This window comes from Macaca thibetana, chromosome 11, assembly GCF_024542745.1.
Source record: "Macaca thibetana thibetana isolate TM-01 chromosome 11, ASM2454274v1, whole genome shotgun sequence".
Lineage (NCBI taxonomy): Eukaryota > Metazoa > Chordata > Mammalia > Primates > Cercopithecidae > Macaca > Macaca thibetana.
The window spans coordinates 121,479,555-121,491,934 of NC_065588.1; the positions used below are offsets into that span (position 1 = coordinate 121,479,555).

General features: G+C 50.2%; 3 protein-coding genes across 7 annotated transcripts in view; 2 read left to right on the plus strand and 1 right to left on the minus strand.

Annotated features, from left to right (window-relative positions):
* The window catches only part of TMEM132B (transmembrane protein 132B), a 1,306,862-nt gene that overhangs the window by 711,286 nt on the left and 583,196 nt on the right, over positions 1-12,380 (plus strand). The window lies entirely within an intron of this gene.
* The window catches only part of UBC (ubiquitin C), a 187,168-nt gene that overhangs the window by 152,517 nt on the left and 22,271 nt on the right, over positions 1-12,380 (minus strand). Inside the window, exon 1 of one of the 4 annotated variants that reach the window (XM_050748032.1) lies at positions 5,461-5,464. The exons of the other annotated variants lie outside the window; for them this stretch is intronic. The gene's annotated coding sequence lies outside the window, so the exon portion shown is untranslated. Of the gene's footprint in view, positions 1-5,460; positions 5,465-12,380 lie in introns of those variants that run through there. 4 annotated transcript variants of the gene reach the window in all.
* Positions 1-12,380, plus strand: part of AACS (acetoacetyl-CoA synthetase) — an 83,810-nt gene that overhangs the window by 2,769 nt on the left and 68,661 nt on the right. For both annotated transcript variants that reach the window (XM_050747978.1, XM_050747979.1), the window contains exons 2-3: positions 6,326-6,429; positions 9,218-9,338. In XM_050747978.1, the coding sequence (XP_050603935.1) occupies positions 6,326-6,429; positions 9,218-9,338 (225 nt within the window). The remainder of the gene's footprint in view (positions 1-6,325; positions 6,430-9,217; positions 9,339-12,380) is intronic.

A 12,380-nucleotide genomic window follows, 5' to 3' on the forward strand; every position in this document is an offset into this window, starting at 1 on the left:
CTGCATTTAAAAGTTAGGAGAGGGGGCTGGGCGTGGTGGCTCACACCTGTAGTCCTAGCACTTGGGGAGGCTGAGGTGGGTGGATCTTTTTTTTCCTTTTTTTTTTTTTTGAGACGGAGTCTCGCTCTGTCACCCAGCTGGAGTGCAGTGGTGCCATCTCGGCTCACTGCAAGCTCTGCCTCCCAGGTTCATGCCATCCTTCCAGCATTCTCCTGCCTCAGCCTCCTGAGTAGCTGGGACTATAGGTGCCCACCATCACGCTGGCTAATTTTTTGTATTTTTAGTAGAGACGGAGTTTCACCGTGTTAGTCAGGATAGTCTCGATCTCCTGACCTCGTGATCCGCCCACCTCAGCCTCCCAAAGTGCTGGGATTACAGGTGTGAGCCGCCGCGCCCGGCCTGGGTGGATCTTTTGAGCCTAGGAGTTTGAGACCAGCCTGGGCAACATGGTGAAACCCCCATCTCTACAAAAAATACAAAAAATTATCTGGGCATTGTGGCAGGCGCCTGTAATCCCAGCTACTCTGGACACTAAGGCAGGGTCGCTGGAGCCCAGGAGGTGGAGGTTGCAGTGAGCCCGAGATCTCGCCACTGCACTGCAGCCTGGGTGACAGAGTAAGAGTCTGTCTCAAATAAATAAAAGTTGGGAGACCACATATGAAAAGCAAGCTTTCCAACCTCTGAGAATTCCAGGGCCTGTCATGCTGGGTCTGCATTCCCAACGTGGCAGCATTGTCCGGAGCATTGTCCGAGCTGAGCGAGGCCCATCCCTTTAGTCTGGAGGAGGGCATTTAGAGCTCAGGTTTTGTCCTTTTCTCCTCTTACCACTCTTGATGGTGATTTCCACCTCTCTCCCCTTTCTTATTCCTGGCCCTGGACGCTTTGGGCTTCGCTTGAAGATCCAGCTCAAATTCAATCTTCTTTTTGATTATTCTCTTTGAAGATTTCTGCCTTCCCTCTTCTCTCCAAGCGCATGTAATTTGGGCTTTCATTCTGCCCTGCCGTTTTGTGTATTTGTGAGCATTCTTATTGCTTAAAGACAGTGCCCGTGAACTTGTATCCTCTCCTCTGTGTCCCAGCAGGGGCTCTCTTGTAGCCTGTATACAGTATGGGGCCATGCTTTGGACTGGATGTCAGTAGAGAGCAAGGCACACATCCTCAGCGGCATTGCTCCAGCCCTGCAGCCTTCATGGAGGAAGGGAGGGGCGTTCCCCACTCCGGCCGCCTCTCTGTGAGCCGGTCTTTCCAGACCAAGGTTGGCAGGAAGTTTCTATCCCTGCATTTTGGGAGGCTCTGGTAGGGTTACATACCCTCTTTTCCACTACCAGAGCCACAGGTTGGTTGGTTCCTGTCACTGCTTCCAGCTGAGCCCACCTGTGCACTCCCTGCACACCCCCCTGGGGCTCTGGGGTCCTCTGACGCAGGCTTCCTTGGGGTCGGGTGCAGCTCCAGCCTGGCATATGTGCCTGTGATTCCAGGCCTCTAGCAAGCTCTGGCAGACATGCTGCATGTACTAGCCCTCTGTAATTAGGGGGCAGAGAGGTGGCACCGGTTTCAAAGGCATGCTCTTTTGGAGGACTATGCCAAGTGTCCTTCTGTGTACCACAAGCTGCACGTCGGCTCTCTGTGCAAGCAGCTGGGATGGAGTTTGCCAACAAATAGAAGGCTTGGGCCCTGTTCTCAAATAGCTCCGGGTGCTAGGGGAGAGAGCTCATGTGAAGATAGTGCCACAAGTTAGTGGACGCTGGGCATTCCACGAATGGGGCACTGGTGTTGACGTTCTGAGTATTGCACTGTTGTATGGCAGATGCACCTGACGGCTGTAACTTCAGAAGAACGTATGTTCAGAGTTCCAAGCTAAGGAATCTGGGAGTGGCCAACCCGGATTTATTCCTTGTCTATGAGGAACATCTGAAGCCCTGGCCCACCCCATAGAACGCAAGCTCTACAGGGGGATTGAGGCCCTTTCTTTTGAAATAAGTGAAGGTTACCAGGTGGAAGTTGCTAGGAGAGCGTGCTAAGTGAAGGTGCTGTATAAACTGCGTGCATTTTACAAGCAGTTGCGGTTCTCCGTCCAGCCTGCTGCCCCCGGACCATCCCTGTAGGTAAGTTTCCAATAAACCCCGTGTCTGGCTCACTGCTTCCAGATCTCTGGAATTTGGTGCCATCTATTGGAGTTAATGGGGGTCCAGCACAACAGCAGTGTGCTGGGTGTAGCAGAGAATGTGGTTTAGAAGGGCAGATAGCCTGTTATCTCAGCGACTTGGGCAGCAGGGGCAGGAGGATTGCTTGAGTCCAGGACTTAGAGGATGCAGTGAGCTATGATCATGCCACTGCACTCCAGCCTGGGCAGAAGAGTAAGACCCTGTCTCTAAAAAAATTAATAATTAAAAAAAGGGCAGATAAAATCTTCAGCTAAGATTTGAAGGTGTAGACTGGCTAAGATTCTCCTAGGTGGAGAGGAAGAAGGGCTGAAAATTCAGAAGCCTGTGGGGACCAGACAGGTGCCCAATATAATAATAGTTACTATTTAGTGAGCTCTCTCTATATGCCAGGCTCCATCTGGCACCTGATATGTATCAACTAATGTCATCCTTTTGGTAATCCTACCAAGTGGGTAGTAGTAGTAGCCCCATTTCACAGCTGAACAAACCAAGGCACGAAGTCTCAGTTAAGACTTTGTAGCTGTAGGCGGTGGAGCTGTAGTCTGCCATCTGGTTAGTTGTTGCCTCTGGCATTTGCTTGAGGGCCTGATGAGGCAGCAGTTCCCAGTTCTAGCTAATCGGTCACTGTTTGGTGTGGACAATGCATTTGTTACCCATTGCTGGTGACAAATCAGCCCAAAAGTTGGCGACTTAAAACAAGAATAAACCTTTATTACCTCTCAGTTTCTGTGGGTCAGGATTGGGGAGTGGCTATTTGGGTGGTTCTGGCTCAGGATCCCCGAGGAGCTGCAGTGGGAATGCAGCCATCCCCGAGAGCTGAGAGCTCACTCACACGGCGGTAAGTTAGTGCTGGTGGTGACAGCAAGGTAGTGCAGGAGGCGTCTGCCATATGCCACCTAGGACTGCATGAGCATCCTCACTGGCTTCTCCCGGAGCAGGTGACCCAAGAGAGCCACCTGGCTGCAGTGACCCTTACAACCTGGCTTTGGAAGTCACATTTGACCACTTCCACAGTACCCTGTTGGTGACACAGATCAGCCCTCTCAGGTTGGGAAGGGGACGACCATGGAGGGCCATGAATGCCTGGAGGTGACAATTATTGGCTGACGACCACAGTCAGGTACTCACTCTTCTCAGAGAAGCCAGAATTTCATTTAAAAATGGATTTATGTGCTTGCTTTGGCAGCACATATACTAGGTAGAAAAATTAGCATGATCCTTGCACAAGGTGGAGATGCAAATTCACGAAGTAGTCCATCAAAAAGCAAGAACAGGCTTTTAAGTGTGAACAGCTCGCACAGGCTAAATCAGACCTGGGCTTGTGGTTGCAGCGTCCTCCCCGGTAGAGGCGGGGAGCGTGGGAGCGGAAGAGTGTTTCTCAAGAGTCATATTTGATGAGAGGGCTGAGTTGCTGACTGGGAAAGTTTCCACATGAAGTCGGCCACTTTCGCTGTCGTCTCCCAGGGTCCTTGTGGTGTCAAGATGCCATTGTGGCTGCATCCTTCCAGATTCATGGGGCTGGTCGTGTCTGACTTCCTTAGTGATGCTGTTGGTGAATGAACTTTTGTGATAGGCTTTGTTGTTGTTGTTGTTGTTGCTGTTGACTGAGTTTCGCTCTTGTTGCCCAGGCTGGAGTGCAGTGGCATGATCTCGGCTCACTGCAACCTCCACCTGAGTTCAAGAGATTCTCCTGCCTCAGCTTCCCGGGTAGCTGGGATTACAGGCATGTGCCACCACACCCAGCTAGTTTTTTGTATTTAGTAGAGATGGGGTTTCGACATGTTGGTCCGGCTGGTCTCAAACTCCTGACCTCAAGCGATCCGCCCACCTGGGCCTCCTAAAGGACTGGGATTACAGGCATGAGCCACTGCTCCTAGCCTTTTTTTTTTTTTTTTTTTAATGGTGTCTCACTCTGTCACCCACCCAGGCTGGAGTGCAGTGGCAGGATCATAGCTCACTGCAGCTTCAAGCTTCTGGGCTAAAGCGATCCTCAGCTGTCTCTGCCCCAGTTCTTGTCATCCCTCGGAGTCCAGCATAACTGAGGACCATTCCTGGATACCACAGTCAGAGGGGACACTGCTGAAGGAAGCATCGTGTCTCTTCTCTCTCCCCCGCCGGGGCTGGGAACAGTGAGGATGGGCACGCTTGACTTGACTGATGGCAGTGAGGTAGTTCAGCTCAGCGGTTGTAGTATGCCTTTTCCCCCATTCGTGATACCTCATTGGCCATCTTCCTGATATGTTATTATATCCCTGCCAGTCTCTGCCTTCCTGGAGCCCCAGCAAGGCTGTGCTTTGAAACAGAAGCACTGTATGACTTCCCTTGGTCCCTGATAGGATAAATTTCTGCTATCCCTGAGGACTGATTGGCTCTCTGTGGCCAGTCCACTTGGATCCTATGCAGTTGAGAGGGTAAAAAGTCCTTAGCTAGGCTGGGGTCAGTTTTGCAGTGAAGTCACATTTCCTTTAGGAGTTAAATACATCTCTTTGTATCAAGTTTCCAACTCATGTCTTGATGGTGGGGAAAAGCTGTTTTGAGTATAACTGAGTGGAATCTGCAAGGGGGAACTCCCCTGGGCATAAGAAGTTAGATTGTTGTGGAATAAAAGGAGGGAGACCTTTTACCATATAACTTTTTTTTTTTTGAGACAGAGTTTTGCTCTTGTCGCCCAGGCTGGAGTGCAATGGCACGATCTCGGCTCACCACAACCTCCACCTCCCAGGTTCAAGTGAATCTCCCGCCTCAGCCTCCTTAGTAGCTGGGATTACAGGCATGTGCCACCACGCCCGGCCAATTTTGTATTTTTAGTAGAGACAGGGTTTCTCCATGTTGGTCAGGCTGGTCTTGAACTCCTGACCTCAGGTGATCCGCCCGCCTCGGCCTCCCAAAGTGCTGGGATTACAGGCATGAGCCACCATGCCCGACAATTTTTTTTTTGAGATGGAGTTTCGCTGTGTCGCTCAGACTGGAGTGCAGTGGTGCGATCTTGGCTCACTTCATCTTCCCGCCTCCCAGGTTTAAGCTCTGCCTCTGCCTCCCAAGTAGCTGGGATTACAGGCGCCCGCCACCATGCTCGGCTAGTTTTTTTTGTATTTTCAGTAGAGACAGGGTGTTACTATCTTGGCCCGGCTGATCTTGAGCTCCTGACCTCGTGATCCACCTGCCTCAGCCTCCCAAAGTGCTGGGATTACAGGCATGAGCCACTGCGCCTGGCCTCCATATAACTTTTTACACTTTTGTAATTTTGAGTCTTGTGAACATATTGCATATTCAAAAATCAAAATAAGTAATAACACCCCCCAACATTATACTGGCCTTGAGAAGTCATCAGCAGACTACCAGTTTTGAACTTCTGGGTTTTCCATTGTATTGACTATACATTTCCTAAGGTTGTGTGGTATCATAATGGCGAACTCCTAATGCCACTGTGGTCATTTCCAAGGCCCCATTCTAAGGACTTTCTACATGTGCTCGTTTAAATCCTCACAGCAGCCCTGTGGGGATTGGGGGGCTATTAATTATCCCCTGAGGTCACAAAGCTAAATAAGTGGCCGAATCAGGATTTGAACCCAGGCATTCGGGCTATAGAATCTGTGTTCTTAGGCATGGTGGTTAAGATATAAAATCACTGAAGATGACTCAAAACATCACCGCCTCAGCTTTTGTTCTTTTTAGGGACTAGAGGTATTGGGTTTGCATCAATAAAAATTAAGCTCCGGCTGGGCGCGGTGGCTCAAGCCTGTAATCCCAGCACTTTGGGAGGCCGAGACGGGCGGATCACGAGGTCAGGAGATCGAGACCATCCTGGCTAACACCGTGAAACCCCGTCTCTACTAAAAATACAAAAAACTAGCCGGGCGAGGTGGCGGGCGCCTGTAGTCCCAGCTACTCCGGAGGCTGAGGCAGGAGAATGGCCTAAACCCGGGAGGCGGAGCTTGCAGTGAGCAGAGATCCGGCCACTGCACTCCAGCCCGGGCTACAGAGCAAGACTCCGTCTCAAAAAAAAAAAAAAAAAAAAAAAAAAAAAATTAAGCTCCTTCCTCCCACAGACCGTTTCTCCTCAGATGAATTTGGCTCGCTTGGACACGCCCCAGGCTCCTGAGGTGTGTCCATCGCCAAGATTTCCCTTTTAAGGTTAATCTGAGCTATTTCATTTTTAGAGAATTACGATGACTTGTACCGTTGGTCCATTGAGTCGTATTCAGACTTCTGGGCAGAGTTCTGGAAGTTCAGTGGAATTGTCTTCTCACGCGCGTACGATGAGGTAAGTAGAGATTTTCCATGGACGTGGTCTCTTTTTGTGGTCGTGCTTCAAAGTGAAATACTAATTTTGGGGAATACTGAATCGTATCTTCTTTTTACAACCTCATGCGGATAGGAAAAAGTCATTGCCCTAGAGAACTGGCATTAAATTATCACAGACCTCGTTGAGAACTTTTCAGCCTGTTAATCCTCTGTTGTGTGGGGACCCCAGGCCCTGTCCTGGGAACTTGAGTGATCCTAAATAGTAGTTTTTTTTTTTTTTTTAATTTTTGAATATTTTGGACTGGGTGCAGTGGTTCACACCTGTAATCCCAGCAGTTGACAGACTAGGATGGGAGGATCCCTTGAGCCCAGGAGTTTGAGTGCAGGCTAGGCAATATAGCGAGATCCTGTCTCCAAAAAAATAAATTAACTGGGCAAGGTGGTGCATGCCTGTGGTCCCACCTACTCAGGAGGCTGAGGTGGAAGAGTCAGGAGGTCGAGGCTGCAGTGAGCTGTGATTGCGCCACACTCCAGCCTGGGTAACAGAGACAGACCCTGTCTCAAAAAACAATATTTAGGCCGGGCGCGGTGGCTCAAGCCTGTAATCCCAGCACTTTGGGAGGCCGAGATGGGCGGATCACGAGGTCAGGAGATCGAGACCATCCTGGCTAACATGGTGAAACCCCGTCTCTACTAAAAAATGCAAAAAACTAGCCAGGCGAGGTGGCGGGCGCCTGTAGTCACAGCTACTCGGGAGGCTGAGGCAGGAGAATGGCGTAAACCCGGGAGGCGGAGCTTGCAGTGAGCTGAGATCTGGCCACTGCACTCCAGCCTGGACGACAGAGCCAGACTCCGTCTCAAAAAAAAAAAAAAAAACCAATATTTAATTATGTTAAAGTACATATATCATAAATTTTTATGTAACCATCTTAACTATTTTAAACTGTACACTTCAGTGATGTTAAGTACATTTACATTGTTGTAGGTTTTTTTTTTTTTTTTTGAGATGGAGTCTTGCTCTATTGCCCAGGCTGGAGTGCAGTGGGGCCATCTTAGCTTAGTGCAACCTCTGCCTCCCGGATTCTAGCAATTCTCCTGCCTCAGCCTCCCGAGTAGCTGGGATTACAGTCATGCGCCACCACACCCGGCTAATTTTTGTATTTTTAGTAGAGACAGGGTTTTGTCATGTTGCCCAGGCTGGCCTCAAACTTCCAACCTCGGGTGATCCACCCACCTCAGCCTTTCAAAGTGCTGGGATTACAGGCATGAGCCACCATGCCTGGCCACATTGTCATAGTTTTTTTTTGTTTGTTTTGTTTTTTTGAGACGGAGTCTTGCTCTGTCGCCAGGCTGGAGTGCAGTGGCGTGATCTCAGCTCACTGCAACCTTCAACTCCCTGGTTCAAGTGATTCTCCTGCCTCACCCTCCCAAGTAGCTGGGATTACAGGCACGCACCACCACGCCCAGCTAATTTTTGTATTTTTAGTAGAGATGGGGTTTTACCATGTTGGCCAGGATGGTCTCAATCTCCTGACCTTGTGATCCGCCCACCTCAGCCTCCCAAAGTGCTGGGATTACAGGCATGAGCCACTGCACCTGGCCATAGTTTTTTTTTTTTTTTTGAGACGGAGTCTCGCTCTGTCACCCAGGCTGGAGTGCAGTGGCCGGATCTCAGCTCACTGCAAGCTCCGCCTCCCGGGTTCACGCCATTCTCCGGCCTCAGCCTCTCGAGTAGCTGGGACTACAGGCGCCCGCCACCTCTCCCGGCTAGTTTTTTGTGTTTTTTAGTACAGATGGGGTTTCACCGTGTTAGCCAGGATGGTCTCGATCTCCTGACCTCGTGATCTGCCCATCTCGGCCTCCCAAAGTGCTGGGATTACAGGCTTGAGCCACTGCGCCCGGCCGTTTTTTTAAACTATTAGGAGTTTCGTTCTTTCTTTCTTTCTTTTTTTTTTTTTTTTTTGAGACCGCATCTTGCATTGTCACCCAGGCTGGAGCGTATCTCGGCTCACTGCAACCTCCACCTCCCAGGTTCAGGTGATTCTCTTGCCTCAGCCTCCAAGTAGCTGGAATTACAGGCGCCCGCCATCACGCCTGGCTAATTTTTGTATTTTTAGTAGAGGCGGGGTTTCACCATGTTGGCCAGGCTGGTCTTAAACTCCTGAGCTCGGGTGATCTGCCTGCCTCAGCCTCCCAAAGTGCTGGGATTACAGGCATGAGCCACTGCGCCCGGCTGGAGTTTTGTTATTTTTTTAACCTGCAGTTTAGAGAAAACTTTTCGACTCTTTACATTGTAAATCAATAAATATCTGAGAAGAGGGAGTCCTGCCGTTCAAAGTCGAATTTATTGTCTCTTTGGGGCAAACCATTTTGAAATGTTGATCTTTTGAGACTTTGACAGTAAAAATCAAGGTTCCAGCACCCCAAGGAAGGAAGCAAAGGCTGAAACTCCCAAAAGTTGTGGGCAAGGGGCAGCTGGTCCCGGAGCTTGCTCTCCTGGTTTCCGTGTGTCTAGGCAGAGCCTGACATGTTGGGCGTCCTCTTTGTCTTCAGGATCTCTCGTTGTGTAGGTGCTTAATGAATATTTGTGGAACACATACTTTACTGGGGATGGTTGTTTTCCCTTGGCATTAATCCCTACTTTCAGTGTCTAGCCTTTAGGCCGGTTCAGAGTTCAGTCCATAACATGAGTTAAAAATGCTCTGGGCCATGAGTGAGCTGGCTCCCCGGGAAGCAGAATCACTTTTGCTGATTTGTGGCGGAGGACTCATGTTGTGTGCGTCTTGGTGTGTTGTCGTTCTCTATAGGTTGTGGACACATCGAAAGGGATCGCAGATGTCCCCGAGTGGTTCAAAGGCAGTCGGCTTAACTATGCGGAAAACCTCCTGCGGCACAAAGACAATGACAGAGTTGCCCTTTACGTTGCAAGTGAGTCCCGATGGCGAGACCCCGGGTTTCCTCCGTGGAAGTTCTAGATGGTGCGTGCATGCGGTGCCACGTAGTTGGAGAGACAGGATTTCCAAACCATATGTTGGCACCTTTCTGACCTAATGAAGATTTCTGTGGACTTTATTTTTGCTGCGGAGGGGAGAGGGCCAGTGTGTGGTCATGCTTTATGGGCAAAATGGAGATACTCAAGTAACTAGCTTGTGTCACAGAGAAAGTTAGTGATGAAACTGTAACTAGAATCTCTTCCCATTGGCTTTTCCTTTTAAAATAAAGTTGAGGCTGGGCACAGAGGGCCGGTGTGGTGGCCCAGGCTGGAGTACATTGGCATGGTCATGGATGGCTCCCTGCAACCTCAGTCTCCCAGGCTTAAGCAATCCTCCCACCTCAGCTTCCTGAGTAGCTGGGACTATAGACACACACCACGATGCCTGGCTGATTTTCTGTTTTTTTGTTTTTTTGTTTTATTTTTGAGACGGAGTCTCGCTCTGTCGCCCAGGTTGGAGTGCAGTGACCGGATCTCAGTGCACTGCAAGCTCCGCCTCCTGAGTTTATGCCATTCTCCTGCCTCAGCCTCCGGAGTAGCTGGGACTACAGGTGCCCGCTACCTCGCCCGACTAGTTTTTTGTATTTTTTAGTAGAGACGGGGTTTCACCGTGTAGGCCAGGATGGTCTCGATCTCCTGACCTCGTGATCTGCCCGTCTCGGCCTCCCAAAGTGCTGGGATTACAGGCTTGAGCCACCGCGCCCGGCCTGTTTTTTTTTTTGTTTTTTTTTTTTTTAAGTAGAGACGGGGTCTTGCTATGGTGCCCAGGCAGGTCTTGAAATCTTGGGCTCAAGCAGTGCTCTCATCTTGGTTTCCCAGACTGTTGGCATTTCAGACATGAGCCACTGTACTCGGCCCCTGTGCGGCTTTTAACAATTTATTATTATTTTTAAATTGTATGTTCAGCAAGAGCTTATTGGACCCTCATTGTGTCTAAGACATCTTGAGATGTAAGACTCAAAAATAAACTGAAGTCGTGTTCTGCCTCCAGAATATTACATTCTAATCATGGAAATAAGGCCAACGTACACAGAAACAGTTGACAGTCTATATTAAATGCCAAAATGAGTCTCCGAGTTGGCAATTTTTTTTTTTTTTTTTGAGATGGAGTCTTCCTCTGTTGCCCAGGCTGGAGTGCAGTGATCTAGGTTTGCTGCAACCTCTGCTTCCTGGGTTCAGGTGATTCTTCTGCCTCAGCCTCCCGAGTAGCTGGGATTACAGGTGCCTACCACCAGGCCTGGCTAATTTTTGTATTTTTAGTAGAGACAGGGTTTCACCATGTTGGCCAGGCTGGTCTCAAACTTCTGACCTCAGGTGATCCGGCCGCCTCGGCCTCCCAAAGTGCTGGGATTACAGGTATCAGCCACTATGCCCGGCCTGAGTTGGCAATTTTTATTAGAAGCCAGAGAAAGATTAACACACCATGGTGTAAAATACTCATCAGAAAATGAATTTCCATTTTCTTATATTTCCAAGAAACTTCACTCACTCCCTAGATCAGCATAAAAAACCAAACCACTGGAAACAGGCAGTGAGTGGCCCTGCCCAGGCTACAGAGCAGGGCCTCCCTTCTGCCATTGTGGGAAGGACCAAAAGACCCTGTGCAGTTGTTAAAGTTCATGGCAGTCCATTTCCCACCGAGACTTGCTGGAACACATCTTCCAGGGTTGGGGCCCAGGCTTCCATGTATTTTCAAAGCCCATGGGCACTTCTGATGTGCATTCCTGGGGAAGAGCCATGGAGCAAAGTCTTGACATACCATTTGGGCTGGTCAGTGTTCCACTGCTGTTTTCCTTGGTTCTCAGCCTTGACACAGTCAGGGAAGAGTAGATGGGTGGTCTGGGGTCAGGGCTCCGACTGGCTCTCCCTTGCCCTTTGTGTGCCCACCTGTCTGTTCATCCATTCGTTCCTCAAACCTGTATTAAATGCCTCCTGAGGGCTGGGTGCAGTGGCTCACATCTGTAATCCCAGCACTTTGGGAGGCCGAGGCGGGCAGATCACCTGAAGTCAGGAGTTCAAGACCAGCCTGGCCAACATAGTGAAACCCTGTTTCTACTAAAAATACAAAAAATTAGCCAGGTGTGGTGGTGGGTGCCCATAATCCCAGCTACTCGGGAGGCTGTGGCAGGAGAATCATTTGAATCCGGGAGGCGGAGGTTGCAGTGAGCTGAGATTGTGACATTGCACTCCAGCCTGGGCGACAGAGCGAGACTCCGTCTCAAAAAAAAAAAGCCTCTGTGAAAGGTGCCGGGAAGACAGCACCTTGAATGAGATAGACAAGCTCCCTGCCCTGGGAGGGGCCCATGTTCTGAGGGGAAAGCATGGTGGTTTAACCATAAATAAGAAAACATGGCCGGGCGCGGTGGCTCACGCCTGTAATCCCAGCACTTTGGGAGGCCGAGACGGGCGGATCACGAGGTCAGGAGATTGAGACCATCCTGGCTAACCCGGTGAAACCCCGTCTCTACTAAAAAAATACAAAAAAACTAGCCGGGCGAGGTGGCGGGCGCCTGTAGTCCCAGCTACTCCGGAGGCTGAGGCAGGAGAATGGCGTGAACCCGGGAGGCGGAGCTTGCAGTGAGCTGAGATCGCGCCACTGCACTCCAGCCTGGGTGACAGAGCGAGACTCCGTCTCAAAAAAAAAAAGAAAACATATGCTTGGAAGAATAAGCATCGTGATGGAAAAGGTATGATGGGGTGGGGTGCAGGGCTGTTTTAGACAGGGCTACCAGGGAAGGCCTGTTTGGAGGAGTTGACGGAACTTGAAGAAGCAGCAGCCTTTCTCTGGCTGACCCCTGTACCTGGAATCTCCTCCTCCTCCCTCTGCAGAAGTCATGTTCCCAGGCACAGGGAACAGCCAGAAGAAGGCCCTGGGCTGGAGGAGGCTCTATGGCTGTGGGGAACAGCCAGGAAGGCTGAGCTGGGGGGCCTCGGTTGTGGGTCCAGGAGCGTGGGGAGGTGTGAGAGGGAGTGGGCCA